The following is a 27,277-nucleotide window of genomic DNA, read 5'->3' on the forward strand; positions in this document are numbered from 1 at the left end:
TCCCAGTTTCCACAGCAGTTGAGGAGGGTCCCATGTTCATAAACGAGATAAGGGGAATTCGCTCTAAGCCACCATGAGCAGAGTAGCAATCTTGAGTGCCACTCTCCCCTTAATCTTATTCTGGGATGGTTCCCTTCCCTTGGCAAAAACTTTCTTCTCCTGCCAAGACTTCATTTGGTTGATAAAGTCCTTCCCATTCTCTAGTCACTATCCAAGTTGCTCTGTTGAAAGGGACTTTGCTCCATTTCCCCTGCATCCTCACCACTGGCATTACAGAAGTGTGAGTAAGAAATGCCTGACGAAAAACAGTAAATCAGGTGACTCATTTTTGTTTTTTCAAGCCCTCCACTCCCAATTTTAGAATTTAGAATAAGAGAAATACGTAGAGAGGCACCACTGGATAACCCATAACATTCCACCCCAGAGACAGACAATTTCAGCAAAAGAAAATCTTGACTTTTTTTTTTTTGAAGATTTTTATTTATTTATTTGACAGATCACAAGTAGGCAGAGAGGCAGGCAGAGAGAGAGGAGGAAGCAGGCTCCCCACTGAGCAGAGAGCCCTAGCGGGGCTCGAACCCAGTACCCTGGGATCATGACCTGAGCCGAAGGCAGAGGCTTTAACCCACTGAGCCACCCAGGTGCCCTGAAAATCTTGACTCTTCTTCCCCCCCCCCCACCCCGCTTTAGGCTAGGTTTCCCACCCATGAGGAGCACTGCCATGGAGGTTAAGGGATGTTTTTTGTGCCCACTCCTACTAGAGCCTCTGAGTTTTGGAAATAATGATCATTTCACCGAGTTTAGTCTCCTTGTCCTCTGCTATAAGGTTATCAGATTCTTCCCACCCCCCCACCCCCCCACCCCCGCGGGGAGAGTTCCAGATGCAGACCCAGGCAGGCCATAGTGCGGTATGGGTGCCAAACACCTGTCTCTCGACCTTCTGTGGCAGTTGAACAGCTCAGATGAGTAGAGGCAGCCAGGCTATTAGGTACAGCCTGTTAATTCCAGTGTATTCCCTTAGTGCGTATGGGCTTGTGTGTGTGTGGTGAATAAGAGAGATGCTAGAGGCACCAGCTACACTCGCTACTGTGTTAAGCTGTCTTGGGAAGCTGCCAGTGGATCCAGAGACACTGAGAGGAAATGGACTGGGGAAGAAGGGTGTCTCTGGATCAGACTTTTAATTTTGGCAAAGCTGCTCTATATTAGAACCAAATGTCCCCCAGGACCTACAGGAAGGAAAACACAAGCCCCTGGGGTTTAAAGGCTGAAAGATGGTCCATGAATGTCAGTGTGGATTTTAGCTAAGATTTTACTCTCTGGGCTCTCATCCCAACGTTTCCTACCCTTGGAGCGGTCTGGTCCTATCTCTGTTTTAGGTCCTATTTGCTTCTCTTTCTGTTTTGAAATACATGATTTTGCAAAACAGAGTTTTACCTGGATATTATCTATCCATCTCTCTATGACCTTGTAGCAGAAGTATTTGTATTGTACCTCAGGTGTAGTCAAAGCCAAACTTGCGGACATAGGATCATCATAGTGTGACTGCAAAGTCATAATATAGGGTGTTTTCCACATTTAAGATGAATTCTCTACGTGGAACTGGTTAACTGTTAAGCCAAGCATGAACGAACCTTTAAGGAAAGGGAGAACTCTGCCCCTTATTTATTGCGGAAGCCCCTGCAACCACTCTGGGAGGTTGTGATCTGTAAGGGAGTGCTCGTGTTGAGCCACACACTAGGGAGAAACTTTGGCCAGTTGAGAGCCAGGTCTCGCTACTGTCATGTTGGGCTGTAAAAGCCGGAGGTGACAGCCTCACCCCTTCCACAGAGACACGTGCGGTTACCTCTGGGATAGCTGGTAGAAAGGACTAGTTTGGGAGAAAAGCAAAAAGTAGGCTGAGGGAGAGATGGCAGTCTTTTAAAAGTGGTTGTACTAGGTCAAAGCCTTCCTTCCTCTTGATTGGGTGGAGTTTCAGGCTGACATCCACTCCTCAGTCTGTGGGCCAATTGTGACAGCCCACCCATGGCAGAGACAAGTCCTTGGTGGCGGGGGGCCAGGGGAGCGGGTGGGGGGGACTGTAAAGCAGGATCATTTGTACCAATTCTTTTTCATAAGCATGTATTATAGAAGTAGTGAGATGAATAATTTGCTGTACAACTTCTTGAGTGCACTTGTAAATTACTTATCTTGGTCCACTTTAAGCTGAGTATGTTAAAAAATGCGCTTGGTATGTTGCAAATAGAATTATCACTCTTGGGATAATTCAACATGGAAGGGGAGCATGCTAAAAAAGTAAAAAGGTCAAGCGAATTGCATGTGTTAAAATTATGTTAAAATACAGTGTAAGTTCAGTAGCATCTAGGAAATGGCCTGTAGTTTTTGCTCTCCTCTTCACGACATCCCTGCAGTGAGCTTCCACTTTCCAAACTGTAGTCAATGTGTAGGAGGAAAATCACATTTTTAATAACCTAGTAACTTATTTTAGAATGAGCCGTGCCATTTTAATCAAAAGGAAGATCTCTGCTCCTTCTCCAAAATAGCAGGTTCCCGTGAGCAAATCAAAAAGCAGGATAAAGGGCTCTGGGGAACGATTAGAGAATCTACACTGTGTATTCTTAGACCCTGGAGATGCACTACTGTCACTTTAAAGGAGGGAGTTGGAAAGTCTTCACCAAAAGCGGACGTGAGTGAAGAGCAGACCAGCGGACTGCTGTGTTTCATCTTTTGTGAGGCAGGAGCTCCCCCCAGAGCCACAAGAGGCTCGCTCCAGGCCTGCTGGCTTGGGTCCCTCCCTAGGAAGATCTCACTTCTTCTTCTCACAAGGAGAGTAGGGAGGGAGCAATGGAGGAAGACAAACTCCTAAAAGTTTTTGTTGATACACGTGGGATGCACCACTTCCTGGGAATATAGCATCAAGTAGTCAGTCTTACTTAAGACCAAAGGGGGGACGCCGGGGCAGCTTGGTCAGTTGAGCATCTGCCTTTGGCTCAGGTCATGATCCCGGGGTCGTGGGGCTTTGGGCTCCCTGCTCTGCAGGAAGCTTGCTTCTCCCTCTGCCTCTGCGTCTCCTCTCCACTTGTTCTGTCTCTTTCTCTTGCTCTCTTTCCCAAATAAATAAGTAAATAGTCTTTTAGAAAAATAAAAGCAAGCAAAGAAGAGTCTGTCTTGGAGGCAGACATGAAACAGCCTAGATTGGGTCTGACTGCTTCGTAAACTTCTCTGGCTTCTGTCCTGTGTGCTCAGCTCTGCCTCCACAGTCGTCAGACGCTGGACATTAGGGCTAGGTGCAGTACGGGTTGGAGTTAAGGGTCGGGTTGGAGTTAAGGGTCTGTTAGGGGACATGTGCCACAGACCTGGAAAGACACAGAAAGGCAGGTTCCAGCCCTAGGGCATTTATTTATACTTTTTTATATGGTTTGGGGGGAAATATTTCTCAGTCACTATTTTTTTAAAAAAGATTTTGACAGCAAACACAAACAGGCAGAGTGGCAGGTAGGAGCAGGCTTCCAGCTGAGCAGGGAGCCTGACACGAGGCTCCATCCCAGGACTCTGGGATCATGACCTGAGTCGAAGGCAGATGCTTAACTGCCTCAGCTGCCCAGGTGCCCCTTCTCAGTCACATTAAATGCAGTATAAGCTATGTTTACCACTTCGGCAGAATTAACTCTGTCACTGTGATGGCGCTTTGCTTCCGTATTTCTCCCATACAGCAGGTCATGAAGACAGAGGGTCCTCTGTAAGTGACAGGATCAATAACATCATTGTCCATTTTACTGAGCACCTGTTGTACGTCTGGCAGTGTGCCAGGGACTTTTTGACTGAACTGTCTCCAATCTTTACAACCATATTGAAACTACATACTTTTTGCACTGTGTTTTTTGGGGATGTACCTGGGGCTCAGAGAGGTAGGTAATTTGAAGGTCACATAACTGTAAGATGGTGGCCCTGGGATTCAAAATCTGGCTTCTAGAACACGTTGCCTTGTCAGTGATGCTGAACTAATGGCCAAGGGGTTTGTGTTACGGGACACTACAGTGTGCTAACTTTCTTAAAAAGAAAAACACAGAAAGTTAGGAAAAGGTAAAAGGCAAAGACTTTTTTAAAAGATTTTATTTATTTGAGAAAGAGAGACAGAGATAGGGAGAGAGAATACCAGTGGGAAGGAGAGGGAGAGGTAAGCTCCCTGCCCAGCAGGGAGCCCAATGAGGGGTTTGATCCCAGGACTCTGGGATTATGACCTGAGCCGAAGAGAGAGACACTAAACCCGGACTGACCCCCCCAGATGCCCCAGGCAAAGACTTTTTATCTCATAATTGCAGAGGTTTTTTTCTGCCCCTAAGAGAGGGTTTCTCAGTCTCAGCACTGTCACATTCTTTGTCATGGGGGCTGTCCTGTGCATGGTAGGGTGTTTCTCAGAATCTCTGCAGTCTGCCTGCTAGATGCCAGGGGCACACGCACCCTGGCCCTGGTGGTTGTGATGGCAACCACAGATCTCTCCAGAGTTTGCCACGTGTTCCAGGTAGGGCAAAATCTCCCCTGATTAAGAACCACTGTTCTAAGAAGTCAGGGAATGTTTTGGTGGGTAGAGTGCGGGTGGTGGTAATACAGTGGAAAGAACAGAGATGAGATTTCATTGTGGGAAAGAATAAGCACATATTGACCGAATGAGTCAAATAAATAGGAAGGCCTGATCTGTGGTAGAATGAAGTTAGTTATTAGAGGTGAAGATGTCATCACGGGTCTTAGGCTACCTTGAGGCAGAGTATCAGTGACGTTACAGTAATCATTCACAGATGCATGGATATCTCTTCTGCTTTTTTTCCGTGTAACAAATACTGGGAGTACAAAGCACAGAGCCACACTTTATTCCACTGTTGAAAAAAAAAAAAAAGGGACCAATCCTGCCTTTTATTTAATCCCACCTTTCAGTCAGTGCTGGCCACTGATGACATTTCCAAAAGTGAGTGCATTTTGTCTGAACTTGATCCTAAGTTATTCAAATCATTCTTCTCTCGAATTATCTCCTATTTCTATTCCACCCCCACCTTTTTAAATCTGGACAACTACTAATACTTGTTGGGGAGGGAAATTATTCTAAGAAATAAATATTGACAGTGCTTGTGTTATTAACCTGCAAAGACAATTTTATGCTCATTAGTACCATTGTAAGGCAGTGATATTTTAGTTATGTATCAGCAAGTATCAGAATGAATTATGTAAAGGTAAAACCTGTAATAAAATATCTGGTGCCTTGGCCTGTTCAGATTCTCTGGACCAGCAGTTCTTTACCTTTTGGTCTCAGGCCTCCCTTCAACGCTTAGAAATTATAAAGAGCCCCAAATTACTAGACTTTGGTTTATATGGGATATAGCTATCAAAATTTACCATATTGAAACTAAAAAAGTTTTAAATTATTCAGTTAATAATAATAAACCCATTACATGTTAACACATTTTTATCAAAAGTAAATTTTCCAAAATGAAAAAAAAATGTTTGGTAAGAGTAAAATTCATTTTGCATTTTTACCAGTTTCTTTAATGTCTGGCTTACAGAAGGTATCTAGATTCCAATATCTATTTCTCCATTCAGTCTATGCGCATATGTTGTTTTGGTTGAAATATATGAAGAAAATCTGGCCTCATGCAGATATGTAATTGGAAAAGAGAGTATTTTTAATAGCCCTTTCAGATAATTGTCGATATTCTTCCTTGATACTGTGCCAAAACATAGCCATAGTAGTTTTTGAAAGGTAGTTGTAATGTAGAATCTGCAGCTATACCAATGAGCCTTGAATACTCTGTTGTTTGTCTGTCTTGCACTTTAGTCTTTTCCCGGTGAATGATGCAACATCACCTGTTCATACCCCAAGTAATGCAGAGCTTCCAAATATTGACAGTTTCATTACATATGTCATCATCAGATCTCATCAGAAAGGGTTTTAACTCCTGGGAAGCTGTCCTAATTCCAGAATTCTAAGTTTTGCTTGAAAGCTCAGGTTTTATCATCAGAAACAAATGATGTCAGCTGTTTTCCTTAAAAGTGACATATGCTCCCTTCATCCACACTTGAGAAAATGCCAAATAACCAAAACTTTCGTTCTATGAAAAAATTGGCAAGTTCAATGGGGAATTCAGTTATACAGCGCTTTTCCTTGAGACAACCATCATAATGGAGCAGAAGCCCTCTTTGCATACTTCCCATTTTGTCTCATACAGTATTAAAAAGTCATGTACTCAAGGGCAGGATTTAATTTAAAAAATTAGTTGCTTCTTCAGGGACATTTAGTGTAGATGGCATTGTTTTTACTGTGAGTGTGACGATGAGGGACACATACCATCAAACACAAGGAACTTTTGGTGCTATTACCTTGATTTGTCCAAGGGCACCAACAGTTTTACCCACCACTGCTTTTCCCCCTCAGAGTAAATATCAACACAGTGAAAAAGATATTAAGCTCTTAATACCATGAAAATAATTTTGATCTAACCAAGCTCCTGAAAGGGTCTTAGGGATCCCAGGGATCTGTGGATCATACTTGGGGCACCACTGTTATAGATTTTAGAATAAATTAGATAAGTAATGAAAATAGACTTCAGAAAAAAGCAGTCTTCCAGTTTGGTCACCAACAAATTATAATATTATAAAGTTAAGTTAGAATTCTTATACCTGATTCATTGGCAATTTCACCGGATTCCATGGTTAGTGATGATTTAGATCATTAAGATGCCATCCTGGTCCAAAATTTAATTGGACCCTATTTTAATTAACTGATAAACTTTAGATTATGAAAAGTGCCAGAACATCTGCAGAAGGGTAGATGACCTGATAGTATGAGATCCTATCATAGACTAATTAATAGGACTGATGGGTAAAACAATTAAAAAAAAATAGTCCAGTTTTAATATTCCTGGGAAAGACATGTTTTTAAATGGTGTGACGCAACCAGCCTCCAAATTTGGAGTAGTCTATTCTTATCATAATAATTTAAATTATCCAGAAAGGGTCTTGCGGTAGTAAAAAGGGATTCAAACCCAAGGATTCAAAGTTCAATAATTTACTGGCCAGGTACTTTATTATACTAATGTTTTTGTATTGATCATTTTTGATATTTTAGGAATTCACAGCAGAGTGCCCAAAAGCTATTTTCTGAAGTTTAGAAATAGTACTAGAATATCAAATATATCATGCAGATACATCATAAAATGAGACCAGTAGTATTAACATGACAAATTGATAAGACATTATACAGATAACCTAAGTTAGCTTCCAAACTGTTAGCTCATTTGGGACATCTGCAAAGCTCTTTCTTTTTTTTTTTTTTTTTTTTTAAAGATTTTATTTGTGAGAGAGAGCGAGAGAGCGAAAGAATGAGCACAGGCAGACAGAGCGGCAGGCAGAGGGAGAAGCAGGCTTCCCTGCCAAGCAAGGAGCCCGATGTGGGACTCGATCCCAAGACGCTGGAATCATGACCTGAGCCAAAGGCAGCTGCTTAACCAACTAAGCCACCCAGGCGTCCCTGCAATGCTCTTTTGCTCTTTGGCAAATCACTAGATGCCGCCCCCCTACCCCCGCCCATGTTCTTTTATTGGTATTTTATCATATATATTGTTTGTATAGCAAAGTAATTAAGTTCTAAAGCTAAAATTGATCTTGGAACCAGATTTTTAATAAGGAAAATATAGCAACTTGGGATGCTTTGATTTTTTTTCGGTCCAGCCCACCCTTTCATTTTCAAAAGAAAAAGATCTGTATAATACCTGAGTCGTCAGAAGGCACTTATTATTTCAATCCTAATGATTGTGAAACAAAACAGATACACAGTAAAATCAGAAAAAGCCAACTCTACAAGACTGTCGGTTTGTCTTTTATTTCCCATCAGTATCCATTATGACGTACATTGTGTTCACACTTTGTTGATTCTCGTGTCTCTATCTTCAGAGTATGACTTCTTGGGGAAAATACTTCTCATAGCCCTCTCTGAGTCTCAATCTCGGCATCCTTAAAAAGAAGGAATTTTAATTGTGTTTAACTTGTTTGGCCACACCATCCCCAGAATCCTTTCTTCAAATGCCTTCCTTATTGACTTTGTGCTTTGGATCTGTGCACCTCCTTGAAACCCTGGACTCCTTAATTCAGTGTGGAAACCTCCAGACATCTTCCAAGGGCTCTTCCATCTGAAAATTACTTTTTTCTATGTTTCTCCACCCTCCCCTGGGTTTTCCACAATGTTTCTCTAGATCTGAAAGCTGAACAGACCCAGCCAGCGAGCAGCTGGTGTGCAGCTGTTACCACTCTAGCTTAGCAGAGCGCTTTCTGTTCTGGCCCTGCCTTCTCTTCCTGGAAGAGCTGAGGAGCCTGGCAGCTTTTGGGCCAGTGCCAGGCTTGACAGCTCTTCTTGGAAAGTAACAATAGATGCAGTATCTGTTAACTTAGCTGTGCTGTATCCCAGCAGAGGCAGGCACTGCTTTGATTCCAGCCCGTTAGCAATTTGCACCGTTTGGCAAAACTTGCCCTTGATGTTCAGCCCCTCGACGCTGTGCCCATCCTGGCAGAGAGAACATCAGACTGGCTGCCAGGATACCAGGCTCCCCCCTTCTTTCGTTTCCCCAGGAGCAGGAAGGGGAACAGAATAGATCGGGTAGAAGACAAGCAGCTACTTTATATTGCCAAGTTCAACCCTGCTGGTGTCCCTCGGATAGAATCCTGCTGTGAGAACGTCTCCTCTTGTTACCCAGTTGTACACATCCGCTCCAGGGAGGGGACGAAACCCGTTCTGGCACCTTGACCAAGAACCGAAAGTCCCCATTCTCCCATTGCAGGGGCAGCTGCTGTTTAAATAATTTTTCAAGTTCTTTTCCCATCCATTTTTACACCTATAGCCACACTTATTAGAACTAAACTTGCTCATCACTCCCTATACTTCCTTCTGTACTGCTGTACATCACTCCCTATGTTTCCTTCTGCTTTGACCTTAGCAGCCTTTGCTATGTGATCTGAGGCTTGTGTCATGGTTAGCATCCTACTGGCACCAACGGGACTGTCCCAGGCAGGAGTGATAGGGGGTGGGCCCTGATTTTTCCTACTCCTTCTCTCACACAGACGGCTTACCGTGTGTCCCCGCACGCTCCCCTCTGTGGTTTTGCCTCATCTGATGCCATCCTGCGGCCAAATCTCTGCTTCCCTCTCACGCCTCACATGGTCCAGATAAACTGCCAGTTATGACAGGTGGGAGCCAAGGGCACAAGATTGCACTTTTGGAGCCGTGTGGCCGCTTCTAAAGGCTATGGCTTGGACCCCCAAGGTGGCCACTTCCAAAGGCTTGGACACACCTCAAGAACCTTGCTCATAATACATTAAATATTTCAGAGACTCAAAATCCTAGAGCTGAGTGGAGCCAGAGAGCTCACTGTTTCCTCGTTTTATGGATAAAGTACCAGAAGTCTGTAAAGTAAGCTATTACCCAGGATGGTGTGCTACCAGGGGTGTCACCACATCACTGGGATATTTCTCCACACCAGGTAAAAGATCAGAAAATTCTGTTATCAGAGCAGTCATTTTAAACTTGAGACATTTTTATAGTAATAGCATTTCTTTCTTAGAAACAAAAGAGGAGTTTAGGTTATCAATTATGTTGTCAAACAAAAGGGAGCAGTGTTATCAATGACTCTTTCAGTGTAGGCATTTCAAGTCCCAGCTGTTCGCAGCATGGGTCTCTGCTTCAGTCTAAGTTGGAAGAAGCCATCATAGGGAGAGGGCAGAGAGGCCCTCGAGTGTGGTCAGAGGGGCAGTGTTAGCATTGGTACAGTGCCTCTCACTTAGGTCATACGCCCTGCCTGCCCCCTGAGCTCATTCAAACCCAAACACCACGGAGATACTATGAGGGAAGTTTTTACTGGAATATCTGCAGAACAGCAGATTCCCACACTTGCGGGTATGTCAAAGCTAGGAGCATATCACCATCCAGTGGGTTCTGCAGTGACAAGAAACTATGGCCTTGGCACAGATCAGCAAGTGTCTCCAGCATTGCCCTGCCTTATAGCAGGTGCAGCAGTGGGACCCGCTTCATGGAAGCCAAGGCCCCTTTGCAGTGGGGCGCCCTCACCCCCAGTGATCCTGAGCTAGAGGGAACAAAGGGTATTGCATGGTACCTGAGAGTAGGACTGAGTTCATGAGTGCGCCCGAGAACAGAAATTCATCCACCCATCACACTTCCCCTGTACAGTGGGCAGGGCAAAGGAATGACAAACTTTGTAACTGACTTTTTGTAGGCTGTCCTTATTGGTAGAATTGAATTTCTCTCCGTGTGTATTTTGCTATGCGGGCAATCCTTGTTATCAAGGTAGTTGTGTTCTATCAAGTCACTATGAACACGGGGTTAGGAATGCAGAAACATTGCTCCTAGGGGAAACTCAGGGTTAGGTTCTTGTGAGCCTCACTGATCATTATGTAGCCTGGATATATGTGTGGTTCTGTCTACGAACACCCTGTTTAACATGTATTGTTGAACCGTAACATTGAACTCATGCCTGGAGGAAGAAATCGAACACATGTATTATATTCTTCAGAAAGCACAACACTGCCTTCTCACACTTAGGAATGCTAGACAGACTTCAGCACCAGGCTTGGGAGCCATTGCAGACAGTGAAATCACCAACAAAAACCGAAAGAGACTCTTAATCTCAGGAAACAAACAGGGTTGCTGGGTTGGGGGGAGCTATGGGGTGGCTGGGTTAGGGACATTGGGGAGGGTATGTGCTATGGTGAGTGCTATGAAATGTGTAAGCCTGATGATTCACAGACCTGTACCCCTGGGACAAATAATACATTATATGTTAAAATAAAAAAACAAACATAGAACTGAGGAGAAGATGGCCCTAAATAGACTATGAAAAGCACACTGTTTACGGTTGTCAGAGTGGAAACTGAAGACAGAGTATCCTCCTGAGTCTGCCTGTAGGCAACTCAACTTGCAATTCACTTTTTTTTTTTTTTTTTTTTGCTGCCTTGTATGTTCTCAAATGACTGTAACAGTGTCCCGGTATCGATTTGGGGGTTACAAATAAATTTTAGGGAGTGCGCAGGTTAACACACACAGACTCCAGGATGAATAAGGATCTGTTGCATTTTTGTGTATTTGAATATGGAACTCAGCGTAATCACAGAAACATTTAGTATAGGGGCACCTGGGTGGCTCAGTGGGTTAAAGCCTCTGCCCTCGGCTTGGAATCTCTGCTCAGCGGGGAGCCTGCTTCCCTTCCTCAATCTCTGCCTGCCTCTCTGCCTACTTGTGATCTCTGTCTGTCAAGTAAATAAAATCTTTAAAAAAAAATTAGTATATAGTTAATGAACATCATGCCCAATACCCCATTATGGTAAGTGCAAATTTCAGGAACACTGGCAGTTCTAGTAAACCAAGTATTTTTTTAACCTGCTAGTTTATGCCAAAAAGATGAGGCAATAATGGCTTTTAGAAATGTCAAAACCAAAAGTGTAGAATATTGTTTTTCTATTCAAAGAACGGAAAGAAACTGGACTAGTTATTATAAGTATACCTCCGTAATTAATCTTTCTTTTCTCCTTCCCACCCCTCCGTCCCTATATCACTCCCACCTCCTTTACTACATCTTACTACTAAAATGATCTTGGGACGAATTTGGAATCGTGCCAGGATGTGCTCAACAGGGGCTGCTGCCAGCAGGGGCCCGGGCAGTGAAATGCAGGAGGTTTTCTGCACCGTTTGGAATATGTATTAGATTCAGTGATGAAATCACCTCTGTTGATTAGCACACCTAATCCGAATTTCAGAGGTACTGATGACCATTTCATGTGATGGTGTCTTGCTTCCAGGTCCCAAGTATGTCACCTTAACTAAATGGTTAGATGCTGTAGTGAATCTGTTTAATTTCCTGTAACTAGCCTAGACTTTTCTCAGGAATACTTATTAATTTTAGATTTTATCTCCCCGCCTCAAGAGCAATGATTTAAGTTCATTCCAGGTAGTACTTCAATAAAAGAACATCACACCTGTTAATTCAGTCTTGGTCTCAGAGGAATAAACAACAGAGTCTTCTAGACCATGGCCACGAAGTTCCATTACACAATAATGACAGGAGAAGAAATGTGGCTTTTGAGGCTCAGAAGTTGTGGGCACAGTGCTGGGAGAGTTTCTATGCTCCTGCGTCCAGTAAAACGAGAGGCCTCGTCGCACAGCTGGTTGTGGGGAAGTTGTTTACCAAAGTCCTGTGACTAAAAGAGCAAGACAACACAAATGTGTGCATACTTCTAGAACCCAAACATATAAAATGCTCATAAAATGCGCTTTGAAATTGAGCCACGAGTTTTAACAGTTGTGCGGAGGTACAGAGCTGATGTCACTGCCAATGGTAAAGATATGGATAATTTCCTCGAGAAATTTTTTTTAAATGTGAGATAATTTAGAGGGTAAATAGAAGCCTACTTTTTTCTCCCCTTTAGATTGTGACAGTGACCCTTATGGTTCATTGCTTGTTCTCCCCAGAATAAAGCTGTAATGGATTAGGGTCCGCCTCAAAAAATGAGTTTAGGTGTACAGAGATTGAATTAAATTGCTCCTGTGAGGTCTTGGGTTTATCAATTTGAAAAAAGAACGCTCTTTATTTTGGTAACAAGTGTTTCATGAATAAAAATTTTAGGGGAGAAATCGTGTTCTGCATTCTGGTATCTCAGGTAATGAGGAAGCTGCAGAAGAAACTTCCTTTCTATCTTGAAGACTTTAGTATAAAAGCTGGCCATGGCAGCCAGCACTCTGACCGTAATCTGGGGCTGGCAGACAGAAGCAAGCTGGCAGCAAATGACATAGTGGGTCCAAAGGACCCTCGAGGAATGGAGGGGCTAAGAAGTCAGTTCATCTATTAAATCAATAGAGGTCTTTAGATAACTCTGACTTGATGTCCACTCAGAGCTCTCTGTAAAGGAATTCATAAGTCGGACTTCCTCTTGAGAAACAAAATTGGACATCTCTGAAGCACCCTGAATTGCTTCAGAACATTGAGGATTTCTAAGGCTTTTGGTAGATTTTAAAGAGGTATGATTTTTCCACCGCACGGAATACTTTATTTCCGAAATGGTGATAATTAAACACACTTAGCCAATGATATTTGAAACATTATATTGGAACTCAGAAGAACTAGTTTTCCCATTTGGATTTATAAACTTCCAAAAGTTAGCAGCTGGTCCTCATAAAAGATTTCTTCCAACAGAGCTCTTACATCTTTCTTTGTGTTTTCCTTTCCCACTTCGGCACATTTGTCTTTTCTTCTAGCTGGTCCAGCATTTCTGAGCAACAGTAGTCTTCTTAGCAGCTCTGTTCTGAGGGGACTTCTTTCCACCCTGACAGGATGGCTTTGCAGTCAGATGAGATGAAGTGGAGTAACCAGCTAGCGTCAGGAAGGAAAAGACTGGCAGAAATGAAATGCAGAGAGAAACCTTAAGTATGATTTGTGAATCCCTCAAATATCTTCATATTGAATCAAAATGCGAATGGGTCTAAATAGGAATGTTTTTGAAAAACGTGTCCTCACATCTTACATGAATTCCAGCCCAGCCATCTACGAAGCAAATGCCAAAGTTTGTTCTAATTCCGTTATTAAGGTAAAGTTCTGGCCCCACAGCGGGGCATAAGGAATAACGCGGATGACATTGGGAGTTGGAGAGGAGAAGTGAGTTGGGGGAAATCTGAGTGGGAGACAAACCAGGAGAGACTGTGGACTCTGAGAAACAAACTGAGGGTTTTGGAGGGAAGGGGGTGGGTGGTGGGGTGAGCCTGGTGGTGGGCATTAAAGAGGGCACTTACTGCATGGAGCACTGGGTGTGCATAAACAAATGACTCTTGGAACACTGAAAAAAACAAATTTTTTTTTTTAAAAAGTTCTAACTCCAGGGAAAGCCTTAATGTGATAGTTCTCATAAGAAAAGAGTTAGGATGGACCTGTTGCCCAGGGGTTGCTGATTAGGAAGCTGCCCAATGATGTTCTTTTCACTTTCAGTAGTCTGAAGTAGCCAGTTTAAAGGTTTCAAAAGAGGAAAGCATATGCTTAAAAGAAAATATAAAAGAAGGAAATAAGAATCACCTACCACCAGGCTGGAAATTTTCACTTTTTTTTTTTTTTTTAAGATTTTATTTATTTATTTGACAGAGAGAAATCACAAGTAGATGGAGAGGCAGGCAGAGAGAGAGAGAGGGAAGCAGGCTCCCTGCTGAGCAGAGAGCCCGATGCGGGACTCGATCCCAGGACCCTGAGATCACGACCCGAGCCGAAGGCAGCGGCTTAACCCACTGAGCCACCCAGGCGCCCAGGAAATTTTCACTTTTTTAAACAAAGATAGTCCACTGCATAGATGACCAGAATTATGTCCCCAGTCCTTCATTTGGGGATATTTGGGTTGTTTCCAGTTTCTCTAAACAATGCTGAGATGAACAAGTTGTGGCCCCGTCATCATGTCCACTGTTGCGGACTTCAGTAGGACAGATGTCTTAGTGCAATCCCTCGTTCAAAGGTTTAATACCCATTTCCTTTTACTTGGTAGTGTTTTTTCGGCACTGGACTCCCCCTTCCACTGTCTTCTGTTTCCCTGGTCTCCACTGCTCTGTCAGTCTCCACCTCACAGAACAGATTCGTTTTGTTTTGTGCTATTTGGCTTCCCTTGTTCGTGGCCTATCTATAGACCTATGAGAAACACAGGGGCTTCGAGGAGAGAAGGTAACTAACCATTGATGGTGTACTGTCTTCAGCTGACAACTGACTGTATGTCACTGCTGGTGCTCACATGTGCTCAGTTCTTGGGTTTCCTGCCAGATTTTAATGAACTAAAATGTTTTCCGAAATTATGGCTTGAGGTTTCCTGTCCTCCGCCTTCTTCAGAGGGGGTGTTGGCATATCCTTTCAGTTCTTACCTTAGAAATTCCATCTCCTCTTTGAGCCATAAAGCTTTTAATAACGAACTTCAACTTACTTTTGGGGACTCATCAGCCTCCCAGTAGAGGATCTGATTTTCTGGAAAATTACAATGAAGCAAAGATTTAAGAGAGAGGTAAAGGTAATTCAGTTAATGCAGGAAAAGAGGTAGACTGATTAAATGATTTCTTGAAATAGTATTACCAGATTTCTTCAACACAATATTTATTAAACATCTTGTATGTGTCAATTATATTACATGCTAAATGAATAACCTGGCTTCCTAATACCTTAAACAAGATAAATTACTCAGCAGTTCATATATTCTTTTTAGCTCCAGAAATTGCCTGCTCTGTGAATTAATAACTATTAACTCTTGTACTCTTTTCCACATCTGTAATCATAGTTTTCTAGTTGGGAATCTTTTAAAAATGGTCTAGTGCATCTCCTCATTTTGCGGTAGGAGTGTTAGGATCAGTCAGTGTTGAAGACTTCCATGAGTAAATATTATACAGCCTATATCGATAACTCTCTCAATATCTCACACTTCTCTCTGTTGTGTAATTTTTTACTAACTCCAATCTAAAGTTACCATGCTACCATCGCAAGCTTACACCTCTTTCGTCATTAGCAGTGTTGAAATTTGCTCTTAGAAATATGAGCCCTCCATATGGTCGATGTGATTTCCTTCTTGTAATGAGAGTAGAGAAGGCACACACTCACTCACTGAGTGATGAAACATGGAATAGGAGATGACTCAATAAACATTTTAAAGAATGTTTGCAAAGTGTGATTTTCAAATCTGTGTTGAACTGAAATTCCCAACTTGGTCTCTGCACAACTGTTTTTACTAAGTTGTGTTTTGGTAGAATGCCATTGGTCTCCATTGACAGCCTTCATGAATAACAGCCCAGTGAAACTCACTGCCGCATTTGCCATAAGGAGGACCTCTAGGAAAAAAAAAAAAAAAAAATCCCATCTGGTCTTCACACCAAGATTATTGTACTTCTTCAGAACAACTGGTTTGTTAAACACAGATCAGACCAGGTTTCCCTGCTAGGCAATTCAAGCCAAACTGTGGCTTCCCCATTAACAAGAGGGGCGACAGCAACCAAGGCCACCATATTGCCTGACTCAAGGCAGTGCTATTAATAGTATGTTCTTTGTGACTGGTGCCTCCGGACTGTGCCCGCAGGAGCCCTTGTGCCCGCTGGTAGGTACTTTTAACACCTCATTCTTGATTCTTGCTTTTTTCCCTCATTCTTTCTTTATCCATCTTCTCCCCCTATTTTTAATTTTCATAACAGTGTCACATTCTCTGATTGTGTGTAAGCTGCCCAGAGTCCTCTGTGGAAAGAGTTGCGGCAGAAATGAAGAGGCGCAAACCTGCGTTCATGTCGTTACTGTCCTTATCCCTGCCCTGACACCTCACCGGATCCTTACTCCGGTTGAGGCGGTTGTTTTGGCTCAGATATATGGTTTTTTGATGAGCTGGTGCCTCTGTAAAGTCAGAATATGGCATGTAAGCTCATATGTGAAGTGAGAGTCCAATATAGCTGTAAACATATGGCTCACACTATGAAATGTTCATTTTCCCTTCCCAGGGAGTTCTGAAGAAATGCACATGAACATATGTCCAGTCATAGGATTCCCTGCCAGGTTTTTTTCTTAAATTACGGTTTGACATTTCAGATCATTAAGTGGACACATCTGTCTGCATATGTTTTCCTTTTCAAAAAAAAAAAAAAAATTGAGAACATTTATCCAGTGACATAGCTCAGCATTCTTCACTTGCCCTGATGTATTCTTTAGTATTCTCAACCTTTAAAATCAGGCAGAAATTGACAGAACTGTGTGCAGTCATTCTGTTAGTGTCCGCATAGTCCCTGGGTATTAAGTGAAAGTAAGAAATTCATTCCCCTCTCCCCCCCTTTTTTAAAAAAGATTTCATTTATTTAAGAGAGAGAAATCACAAGTAGGCAGGGAGGCAGGCAGAGAGAGGGAGGAGGAAGTAGGCTTCCCGCTGAGCAGAGAGCCCGATGCAGGACTCGATCCCAGGACCCTGAGATCATGACCTGAGCCGAAGGCAGAGGCTTAACCCACTGAGCCACCCAGGCGCCCCCCCCCCCCGCCCTTTTTAAGGCATATATCATGTGTAATTCTTAGTAAATCTTTGGTTTAAGGGAAAGAACCTTGAAGTTAGAGTCAAAGGATTCATTTTTAAATCTTGCCTCCATTACTATGAGCAAATTGTACACCCTGATAGAGCCTTGGTCCCCTGATGTAGAAAATGAGTAGCACCAATGCCTGTCCCACCTACGCCAGAGGGCTCCTATGGGACTCAGAGGAGACAGTGCGTGCGTAAGTGCTTTGGAAACCGTCAGAGCTGTTAGAAGTGCATTTCCCCACTCTGGGATGAAATGAGATCACAATAACTAATAGCAAAAACACTATTTATTTGGCTCAGATACTGTCCGTTCTGCTAGAATTTTGCCTCCTTCAGGTTCCTCCCACCTGGTTCTGGAAGTCCTCTGGGCTTGTTGAACACATGCTTGGGTTCCTCAGGGGCGTTTGAGTTCCTTCTCTGTAGCTCACTGAGGTGAGAGACTTTCCATAGCCGCTCACACAGCTCGTAGCCTCGTTAAATCCTTGGCCGGAGGCCCTTGAGGCCAGTAGTGTCTTCACCAAAGGAACGTCATCCCTATGTAACCACTCTTGACACCTGTCAACTGTCAAGTTCTCTCCTACATCATTTCTCAGAGTATCTCAAAATGGAGAAAATGCCTTTCACACCCAGTTGGTTTGTCAGGACACTGAATGAGGAGGAGTATCAGCAGGATGGCTGAGAGGGAGGCATTCTCTAAAGCCAGACCTGACTTGACGGTTTCTGTCCCAGACTCTGTACACATTATCTCAGGTTGCCACAGAGACCGCAGGCTGAGGGGCCCGAAGATACTGTCCGTTTCAGGCAGGCTCCGGCTGTTTTGGAGCAGTGCGTTCTCACCATCCCGCGGCTGTGTTTTGAAGATCACTGGCAGATGAGCTGTCATGGCTAATGACTAGACAGCAGTCTCCCACGAACTGTGGGGGTGCCAGGAAACTGGCTACCTCAGAGGAGGTTGGAGAGAATGGGAATGAACACGGATACATGCTTTTCGGAACACCCTGGGTGACAGGTCACAAGTGGTCCGGGCAGATCGTCTGGGCCTCCTCTTTGTTACATAAACTACACAAAGCAGTGGTATTTACTAGCTCTTTTTGTGGCTTCTTGCCTTAGGAATCAGCTGTGGTGAACTAAAGAGTTTCTGGTCCTTGTTATTCTGCTCTGCCAAGAATTCCACCCCCGTTCCTCTAATACGTTAATCGTTTGGACATGAAATAAACTTGTGCACCTCAGCTCTGCCTCAGAAAATGAAATCTATCCCAGGAAAAGTTTCAGTGCACCTACTTGGATAGAATGGGGGGCACTTGTCCTAAAACCTGACACACATAGCAAGCATTTGTTTTTTATTTAGATCAAGCTGACTGGGAGGCTGGGCCTGATGGAGGCTATGGGTATGAGGAACTAAGCAACCCATTTTCCATTCCTTCGTGTCCATCCTGGTATCCCACCTTCGGATTATGGCACCATATACTATACTCCAAAACAAGTATGGCAAAGCTATATGTTTTCACTTACCTAGTTTAATCCCAAAAGATGGCATACTTGAAAAACTTTTGTAGACCCAACCATTAATTCTGTGTTCATTGATTTTGACCTTTAACCTCAATAGAGAAGCTAAAGGCTTATTATTCTCTTTGTCATTGATACTTAATTCGTTAACGAAGAGAATGTGTGCTACTCTTTGATACAATACAACACTGAGAAGAGGAGTATTCCCAGAAAAGTTTTTGAGATCAATCAACCAATATGTATTGGGTATTAACATAATACAGGAAAATTCTCTTCTGGCTAAGAGCAAGACTTCTGGCAATCAGCTGTGGTGTTTTCATCTTGTAGATGGTTAAGGAGGAATGAGTTCTGTTACTATAGACTTATTTTGACCTTCAAGGGAAGACTGACTAATCAGAGCAATTGATAAGAACATTGAGGAAAAAGAACTAAATCATCTTAGGGCTTCTAATAATTGTGGAAAGGAGCATAAACTCTTAAAGACATTAAAGTAGAATTTTGATAAAATCATTAAATTTTTAAAAAAGCTTCCATTTTATTGTGCCTAGTAAAAGAAAGAATATATTATCAAGAAGGAAATTGCCTACATGGGGATGAGAATAGAGGAGCCAAAGAAACTCTGTGATCATTGTACCCGCAGCTGTCCATGAGAGAGGGGACTTGAGTCAGCCAATTTGAATTTACTCTGTTCAACAAACCCTGCTGGGGACGAAGATGCACAGAGCTCTCAAAACCAGTAAGACTGTCAAGATTCCACGCTCACCAAGCAACATTCCTATTGTAATCAGAATTTGTAGGCAGCTTTTTCTAGTCATGACTAAGCTACATGAAAATTTGTGGATTGTTTTTTCACATCAGTTTAATGTATCAGCCTCCTATTTGGTTAGCTTATGTAATTCTCTTTTAAGCTCAATTTTGTACATTCATAAAAATTATTTTTAGGACCTTCCGAGTAATACTGGCCTCTGGTAAGGCCAAGTTCATCTTTTTGTAGCTTCAGCAGTGACCATTGAGGAATATCTCCAGTAATCTCAAATTTTAAGTGATAGATAGTTTGATTGCTCAAATGATCATGAAAATCTCTAAGTTTAATTCTGTGGAGACATATGTGTAATGAACTGAAGTTTACCAAAATATCAAGAGTCACATGTTAAACATGGATTATTTAGCAGGAATGATTCTTCTCAACTAGCTAAATCTTAAAATAATAATAATAATAATAATAATAAGAAGAAGAAGAAGAAGAAGAAGGTTGGAAGTGTGGGGTGGCAAGCAATTAACTGAAAGGATGTAGGAGTATCTCATGGAACCTAAGGTCAGGAAGTGTACTTGACTGGACCAGGAAATGAAAAGTTGAGAACCAAAGTCATATGCTCTTCCTTTTTTGCGGTTCATAGACTCTAATCTCTACTTCTTTTTTTCTCTGCTCAGCCCATGCCTCACAGGATCATTCAAGAGCTTAATGGAAACCAACTGGAATCTCATAAGCTTAAAGTTCAAGGGGTGGGGGTGCCTTTGGCCCAGCTTCGCCAAGTGTTCCCTGTTAGGCCATCCTCCTGTGCCAGGATACTTCTACTCAGTAACTGTTATTTAGGGAGACTTTCAGAGAAGTGGACCTTGGGCAGGATTGAGTGATGGGCAGCTTTCAGAGAAGCAGGAGACATTCCAGAAATGCATCCCCAGTGGCGTCTGCCGAAGATAACTAAACAAAAAATAATTTAAAAAATCTGTTTGGAGTAAAATAAAGAAAAAAAACAAAAACAGAGAGTAGCCAGATGATTCGGGCATATTATGTGGTTTTACATATGAGAAAAAAGAGACATGTGCGTACTCTTATTTCTTTCTTAGATGCATGAGTGATCTCCATATTGAAAGTTTTATAACAACATGGTAAAGAGGGAATTAAATTCCAAAACAGTGCGCATGGAATAAGAAAGCACCTAAATACATTAAATTTTTGAGGCTTTTAATAGCCTCTTCTAGGGGCGTCTGGGTGGCTCAGTTGTTTAAGCATCCAACTCTTGATTTTGGCTCGGGTCATGATCTCAGGGTCATGAGATCTAGCCCGTGGCAGACTCTGTGCTCAGTGAGGAGTCTGCTTAATATTCTCTCTCACTCTTCCTCTGCCCCCCCCCCCACTCGCTCGCGTGCTCTCTTACTCTCTCTAAAATAAATACATCTTTAATAAATAAATAAATCTCTTGTAGCACCAGATACCGAGGAACTTACCCCATGAGTCTGAGAGGAAGTGCTGTCAATAATCCAGAAGTATTGGGGTGCCTGGGTGGCTCAGTGGGTTAAGCCTCTGCCTTAGCTCAGGTCATGATCTCGGGGTCCTGGGATTGAGCCCCACATCGGACTCTGCTGGGTGGGAAGCCTGCTTCCTCCTCTCTCTCTGCCTGCCTCTCTGCCTACTTGTTGTGATCTCTCTCTGTCAAATAAATAAATAAAATCTTTAAGAATAATAATAATAATAATCCGGAAGTATTGTGAAGAAAGCTGGAGGTGGGAAAATAGTTCCTTGCACTTTCCAAAGAGGAGAGAGAAAGTTTGCTTCTGGAAACTTGGCACTGATATGCTACTGTTAAGATCCCAGGAACGGGAACCAAGATGGTGGCTCCCATGGATCTGGAGTTAAAGAAGGCCTTCACAGAGTTTCAAGCCAAAGTAATTAACACTCAACAGAAGGTGAAGCTTGCAGACATACAGGTTGAACAGCTAAACAGAACGAAAAAGCATGCACATCTTACAGATACAGAGATTATGACTTTGGTAGATGAGACTAACGTGTATGAAGGTGTAGGAAGAATGTTTATTCTTCAGTCCAAGGAGGTAATTCACAGTCAGCTGTTAGAGAAACAGAAAATAGCAGAGGAAAAAATTAAAGAATTAGAGCAGAAGAAATCCTACCTAGAGCAGAGTGTGAAGGAAGCTGAGGACAACATCCGGGAGATGCTGATGGCACGAAGGGCACAGTAGGAAATCTCTAGCAGAAGCTTCCTGCCCCTTCCCATTCCTGGCAAGGGCAGAGGGGCCCATGTGGGGAAACAGCCTCTCTTCTACCCTGACGGACTTTTTATTTGGATGATCTGGTAACCCTATATTTTCTTCTTCACCCTGATCCCCTTTCAGATCCCAGCTCTGTATTTTTTATCCTGGCTCTGTCTGCCACCCCTACCCAGAACATTCTTCTCCCCTAGGGGTGAATCACTAACTCCCAGGAGAGGGAAGATGGGAGCCAGGACAGACAGGGGAGCTCTGCCCAAGCCTATTACTCTGTACCTTGCTTAGACCAATAAAAGGCATCTGTCCCCCCCGCCCCCAAAAAAAGATCCCAGAAGTGATCACTTATGCATATTTAGAAAGTAACCTTCACTAGGTACCAGCTTGGGTTTATGAAAAGGAATCAAACTAACAGCAACTATATCCTAAAAAAAAAAAAAAAGTTTATACCAGTGGACCAGGAGACTGTGTGATACCTAATTCATCTTGATGTAGCTGCATATCTGAGTCAAGTTTTCAGATCCTTGTGGACCAGGTAAAGAAATGTAGTGTGAAATATGGTGCAGTTAGATGAAATTGATGGGTAGAGTGATAGCAGCCTCTCAAGGATTACACATAGCTTTCAGGCGCTGTATTTGACCTTCTCATATTTGTCCATATAAACAGTGGATACAGAGATAGAAATCATACTAATTTCAGTCTTCCACATAAAAAATCAGGAGGAACGGTTGTATACACCAATTGACAAAATCCTCAAAGAGAGCAGATCCTGCTGGAACATGTACCCAAGCCAAAAATGTAAAATGCGATAGGTGTAAACACGGTGCTTTATGTGGCATTCAGCTGCAGAAACACAGAATGAAAATGAAAAACATTAGAATGAATGAAATGAAAAACATTAGACTTAATGCTAATCAGGCGAGAAAAGTTGTAGGGGTTTGTGATCTAGCAGTATGATATGGTTGCAGAAAAATATATCCAGTGCCAGTGTAATTTTAAATTGCTTTTGTAAAGGATTCTTATCCAGAGTAAGGGTTGTCATAGTGCACCTTTATGGTAGCAAGTCCACATCTGGATTATAGCAGGCTTTTCGGGGAACGACATCGACAGAAAGGAGCATATTCAGAGAAGGGTGATCAGGAAGCGTAATTTATAAATTTCTTTGATGCTTTCATTCTTCATCTCGGTGTGTGTAATGAACTGTAGGAATACATTCTACCGTAGCATGTTCTCAAGGAGCTTACTTCGTGTCATTTCATTCAAAGTGCATGGATCCTGAATACCGGGGTAAAATCCACTCCCCCCAGTCTGTTGACTTGAGCGATTTGGTTTAACAGTGGTAATTCTCCTTTCATTGAAAATGTATATTGGTTTCTGAATGCTAAGTTAAATTTTATATTCCACATTACTAATTTATTCAGCCATTGGGTGTCAGCACTGTTTCATGTAAATCATAAGCAATTTTCTACTTTTATCATGGGAATGAGCAAAAAAGGTTTTAGATGGAAACAGGAAATATCCCTAATTTATTTAAAAATAAAAGTAGATAATTTTAAAAAGTGTTCCCCAAATTGAGGGTTTGTTTCCCATGCCTAAAAAAGCATGTGGATGCATGTGTGAACACACACACGTACACTCTACCATAGATCAATGATAGTCTATATGGATTACAGGGGTTGGCAGCCTAAGAATGTTGTGTTTTTCATACTCTGCTGAATTAGATATTATTTATTGATAAAGTCTTAAGTACAACAAAGCTGTATATCATGTTACAGACCTTAAAAACATAGCCGGTACAGAGAATACAAGTGAATTATACATAGGTATTTCACTTTTGATTTTGAAATCTACTTTTTTAAGTTATAGAATAACAACCATGAGAATTTTTATTCCCATCCTTTCTTCTGATCCCCAGGACCTGGCCCACATTGCCGCTATGATCATACTTTGTTAAATAACTTTAAGAATAAGAGTAGCTTTAATCACTGCAAACCCGTAATCTGAATATGAATTATTTGTAACCTTGATTTGTCCTTGACGTTAGAGGATTTATAAGCTGTCTTGGAAAATGAAGCGCCGGAGAGCAGAAATTAGCCAAAAGTCTGTAACCAAACCCACCCCTTTAAATGTGGCATTCTTGGTTCAGCTGACCTTGCTTCTCATTCGAACTTATAAACTCTACACCAGTAAAATGAGGGGAATGATGCAAAATAGGGAGTTTTACCTCAATACCTTGGGTGCTTCTTTCAATACTAAGGCTTATGTATATTATGAGCTCTATTTCCGTATGCTCCAGGCAGTGGACTTACCTCACAATGGGAAGTCAGAGAAGCTGCCCAAGAACTAAACTTTCTCCTGAACCTGCATTCAGGCTGATGGTGGCCAATGAAAGCTAGTCATTAAAGGGAACCCAATCTGCATAAAGGTCTCCTTTGGGCTAGTGTCCTGTCAGCCTGAAGTTCATATTCCCTCTCTGGGCTGTTTCTTCTCCACAGTGTCTCATCTCTTCCTTTCCTTTCTTCTGCCACATCCAGGTGATAGGACAGTTTTGCATTCTTGAGGTGTTGTGGGCAGCTCTGGACTGTTTACCCTCCATCTCTGCTGCCTCCTCCTGTCTTCCCAGGTGTATTGACCTCTTTTTTCATTTGCTGCTGAAGGAACCCCTGTTGTAGTAACTTCTTGTCAGTTCTCCTGCTCTCCTTGGGATGGATGGCCCCTTCCCCATGTGCCCCACTCCAGGGACTCATCTCCATTTTGGCTTTCACTGGCACTGTGGATCCTCTGAACCCTGAGGGCCAGTCCCTGGCTTAAGCCTTCTACCCCATAGCTCTGCTACATATCATCTTACCCCTTCCCATAGTGACTCTTGGCAGGCCCCCAGATCTTAACGCTCGGCAGCCTTCACTGGGAGCATGTGGAAATGCCAAGCTCTCCGGTTCCATCCTAGAGCCAAGGGAGACTGCAAACAAGAGGTGGGAAAGGGGATTGTGTTTAACCCTCTCTGCCTTAGTACACCTCAACATGATTTCTGTTCTGTGCCACAACCATACCCTGCTGGTGATCTCCTGCTCAGGTTCAGAAATGGAGGCCAAGCACACATCCTTTCTTCTATCTGCTTTCATTCCCATCTTGTTCCCTCCAGTTTTTCTATCCCTCGCTACTAATAATGCTTTTCCTTCCCCTTTCTGTGGAAGAGGAATGTCCCCTCCTCCACTGGCCATGTGGACTTGTTCTTGAGGCTACCTCAAATTAGAAGGGTTGTAGGGGGGAGGGTGGACATGACCGAGAAAAGAGAATGCATCCAGAGGTCTTCCAAAAATATCCCCAGAGCAACTGAATAAATATTTATGGAGCAACTATTTTGTGTTAGATGATGGTGAGCAAAACAGATGAGACTCCTGTCCTTTAATGAGCATACACCCTTGAGCATTTTATAGGAAAGATGCCTACGCAAAGGCATGGAGGTATATGCACAAGGATGATCATTGTAACATTATTTTTAGAGTCAACTGAAATGTCCATCAATAAGGAAATGGTTAAGTGAATTATGGGCCAGCCATACTGTGGAATATTATGTAGTAGTTAAAAAGTTAAAAAGAGATAATAAGATAAATCTGTACATAATCACATGAAAGAAGAATTTATACCAGTGTAATTTTAAATTGCTTTTGTTATCTGAATATATGTTGTGTGTGTGTGTGTGTGTGTGTGTGTGTGTGTGTGTATACACATACACATTTATACGTCTGAGTGAGTATAAGAAAATTTCAAAAATACACAGCCAGGGGTGCCTGGGTGGCTCAGTGGGTTAAAGCCTCTGTCTTGGGCTCAGGTCATGATCCCAGGGTCCTGGGATCAAGCCTGGCATCAGGCTCTCTGCTCAGTGGGGAGCCTGCTTCCTCCTCTCTCTCTCTCTCTCTCCCTCTCTTTCCCTCTGCCTGCCTCTCTGCCTACTTGTGATCGCAGTCAAATAAATAAATAAATAAATAAAATCTTAAAAAAAAAAAAAAAAAACACAGCCAACTATTAGGAATGATTTCCCCTAAGAGGTGAGATTTGACATAGATGGGGAGAGGTAAAGGAGGGAGCTTTCACCTTCGTACACTTCTGTATTGTACAAGTTGTATATTGCTTTGGTTATTTTTGAGACGGACAGGGAAAATATACACCAAGAGTTGTTAACTGTCACACAATCTAAACATCTTTGGAGTTATTTCTGAACTGTATGTAGGCAAGAGGGGATGAAAAGATGAGACAACACACTCTATTCCAGCTCTCTTGTCCCCTTGTCCTATGGAGGAAGGCAAGGTAGTGTGCCCAGACCTTTAAACTGTCTCCACGTGCAGCTCTCCCCAGGACGGTGATGGTGTCCCTCAACGTACACTGTCTCCTGACTTCACTCTACCTCTCCCCGTTCCCCTTCAGTTCCTCTGTGTTTTCAGCTCCTTTCTCTTCCATTCAAAGTCCCCGTCTGCTCATTTCCCCAAGTTGTCATCCGTTTTTAAAGATTTTATTTATTTGGTTTAGAGAGAGAACAGCGTGGGCAGGGGGAGGGGCAGAGGGAGAGAGAGAGAGAATCTGAAGCTGACTCTGCACCGAGCACAGGGGCCGACCTGGGGCCCAGTCCCATGACCCTGAGATCCCCACCACAGCCGAAATCAAGGAATCAGAGAGTTAACTGACTGCGACACCCTGGTGTCCCCCAAGTTGTCATCTTCTGCCTTAGAAATCAGCAAGTCCCAAATGTCCTACCATGTCTTAAATATTTTTACCATCTCTGGTGTCTGTTACAAATCAAAACTGCTGTCTGTGCTCTCCGGTTCTGTTGCTTTAAACTCAGTGGTTCTACTCAGAGAAAGAAAAAGGTTGCCTGAACTTACATCGGGGTTAGAATTTGTTTGGGGGACTGTTATCCCTACCCATTTAAAATTAAACCTGTGGGGCGCCACAGGTTTAATTTTAAATCGCTCAGTCAGTTAAGTGTCTCAGTCAGTTAAGTGTCTGCCTTCGGCTCAGGTCATGATCCTGGGGGTCCTGGGATAGAGCCCCACATCGGGCTCCCTGCTTTTCCCTCTCCCTCTGCTCCTCCCCACTGCTTGTGCACTCACACATACTCTTTCTCTCTCTCTGTCAAATAAATAAAATCTTTTTTAAAAAATTAAATTAAATTAAACCTATGTGCCCAGATTGGTTTCTCTCCAGAAACGCTCATCACATCTTTCAAGATACGCATTCTTCCACTACTGTATTTTTTAACTCGTTCTGAAAGAGCATTCGCCCATCTCAACTTTGGGTTACACTAGAAAGCCCTCTTGGTTTAATCTGTTGCTAGATGCTGCCACACTGCACTACTCCTTCCCCATTTCTGGGGCCATCTCCTCGCTGCAGAACAGAACAGAACAGTATGTTCCATGGGTGCCTTGTATGGAGATGATACTTGGTTTCATCCTCAATTCTTAGATCTTAGGTCAGTTTTTAGCCATTCATACATAGGTACAGCTAGGTTTTTTTTTTTTTTTCATTTGTTTTATGCTTAACAAGATTTCTTCTAAATTCAAGATAGGCTAGGTTTATTTCCTGTCTTCATTACTTACTAGCTGTATGATCTTAGATAAATCATTTCTGAGTCTCAGTTCCCTTGTCTGTAAAACAGAGACATTTATAATTC

General features: G+C 42.6%; 2 protein-coding genes and 1 long non-coding RNA gene across 4 annotated transcripts in view; 2 read left to right on the forward strand and 1 right to left on the reverse strand.

Moving 5' to 3' along the window:
- The window catches only part of GALNT7 (polypeptide N-acetylgalactosaminyltransferase 7), a 143,030-nt gene that overhangs the window by 83,213 nt on the left and 32,540 nt on the right, over positions 1–27,277 (forward strand). The gene's annotated exons all lie outside the window — the stretch shown is intronic.
- LOC116584215 lies at positions 13,155–18,085 on the reverse strand. Its single transcript, XR_004283095.1, has 3 exons — positions 17,448–18,085; positions 14,933–15,032; positions 13,155–13,436 (listed from the first exon to the last, which is right to left on the reverse strand). It is a non-coding gene; the product is annotated as an uncharacterized LOC116584215 (long non-coding RNA).
- LOC116584214 (prefoldin subunit 1-like) lies at positions 21,073–23,055 on the forward strand. The gene has a single exon (XM_032332222.1). The coding sequence runs from the start codon at positions 21,217–21,219 to the stop codon at positions 21,583–21,585; it is 369 nt and encodes a 122-aa protein (XP_032188113.1). The 5' UTR covers positions 21,073–21,216; the 3' UTR covers positions 21,586–23,055.

This window comes from Mustela erminea, chromosome 2 (genome assembly GCF_009829155.1).
Source record: "Mustela erminea isolate mMusErm1 chromosome 2, mMusErm1.Pri, whole genome shotgun sequence".
Lineage (NCBI taxonomy): Eukaryota > Metazoa > Chordata > Mammalia > Carnivora > Mustelidae > Mustela > Mustela erminea.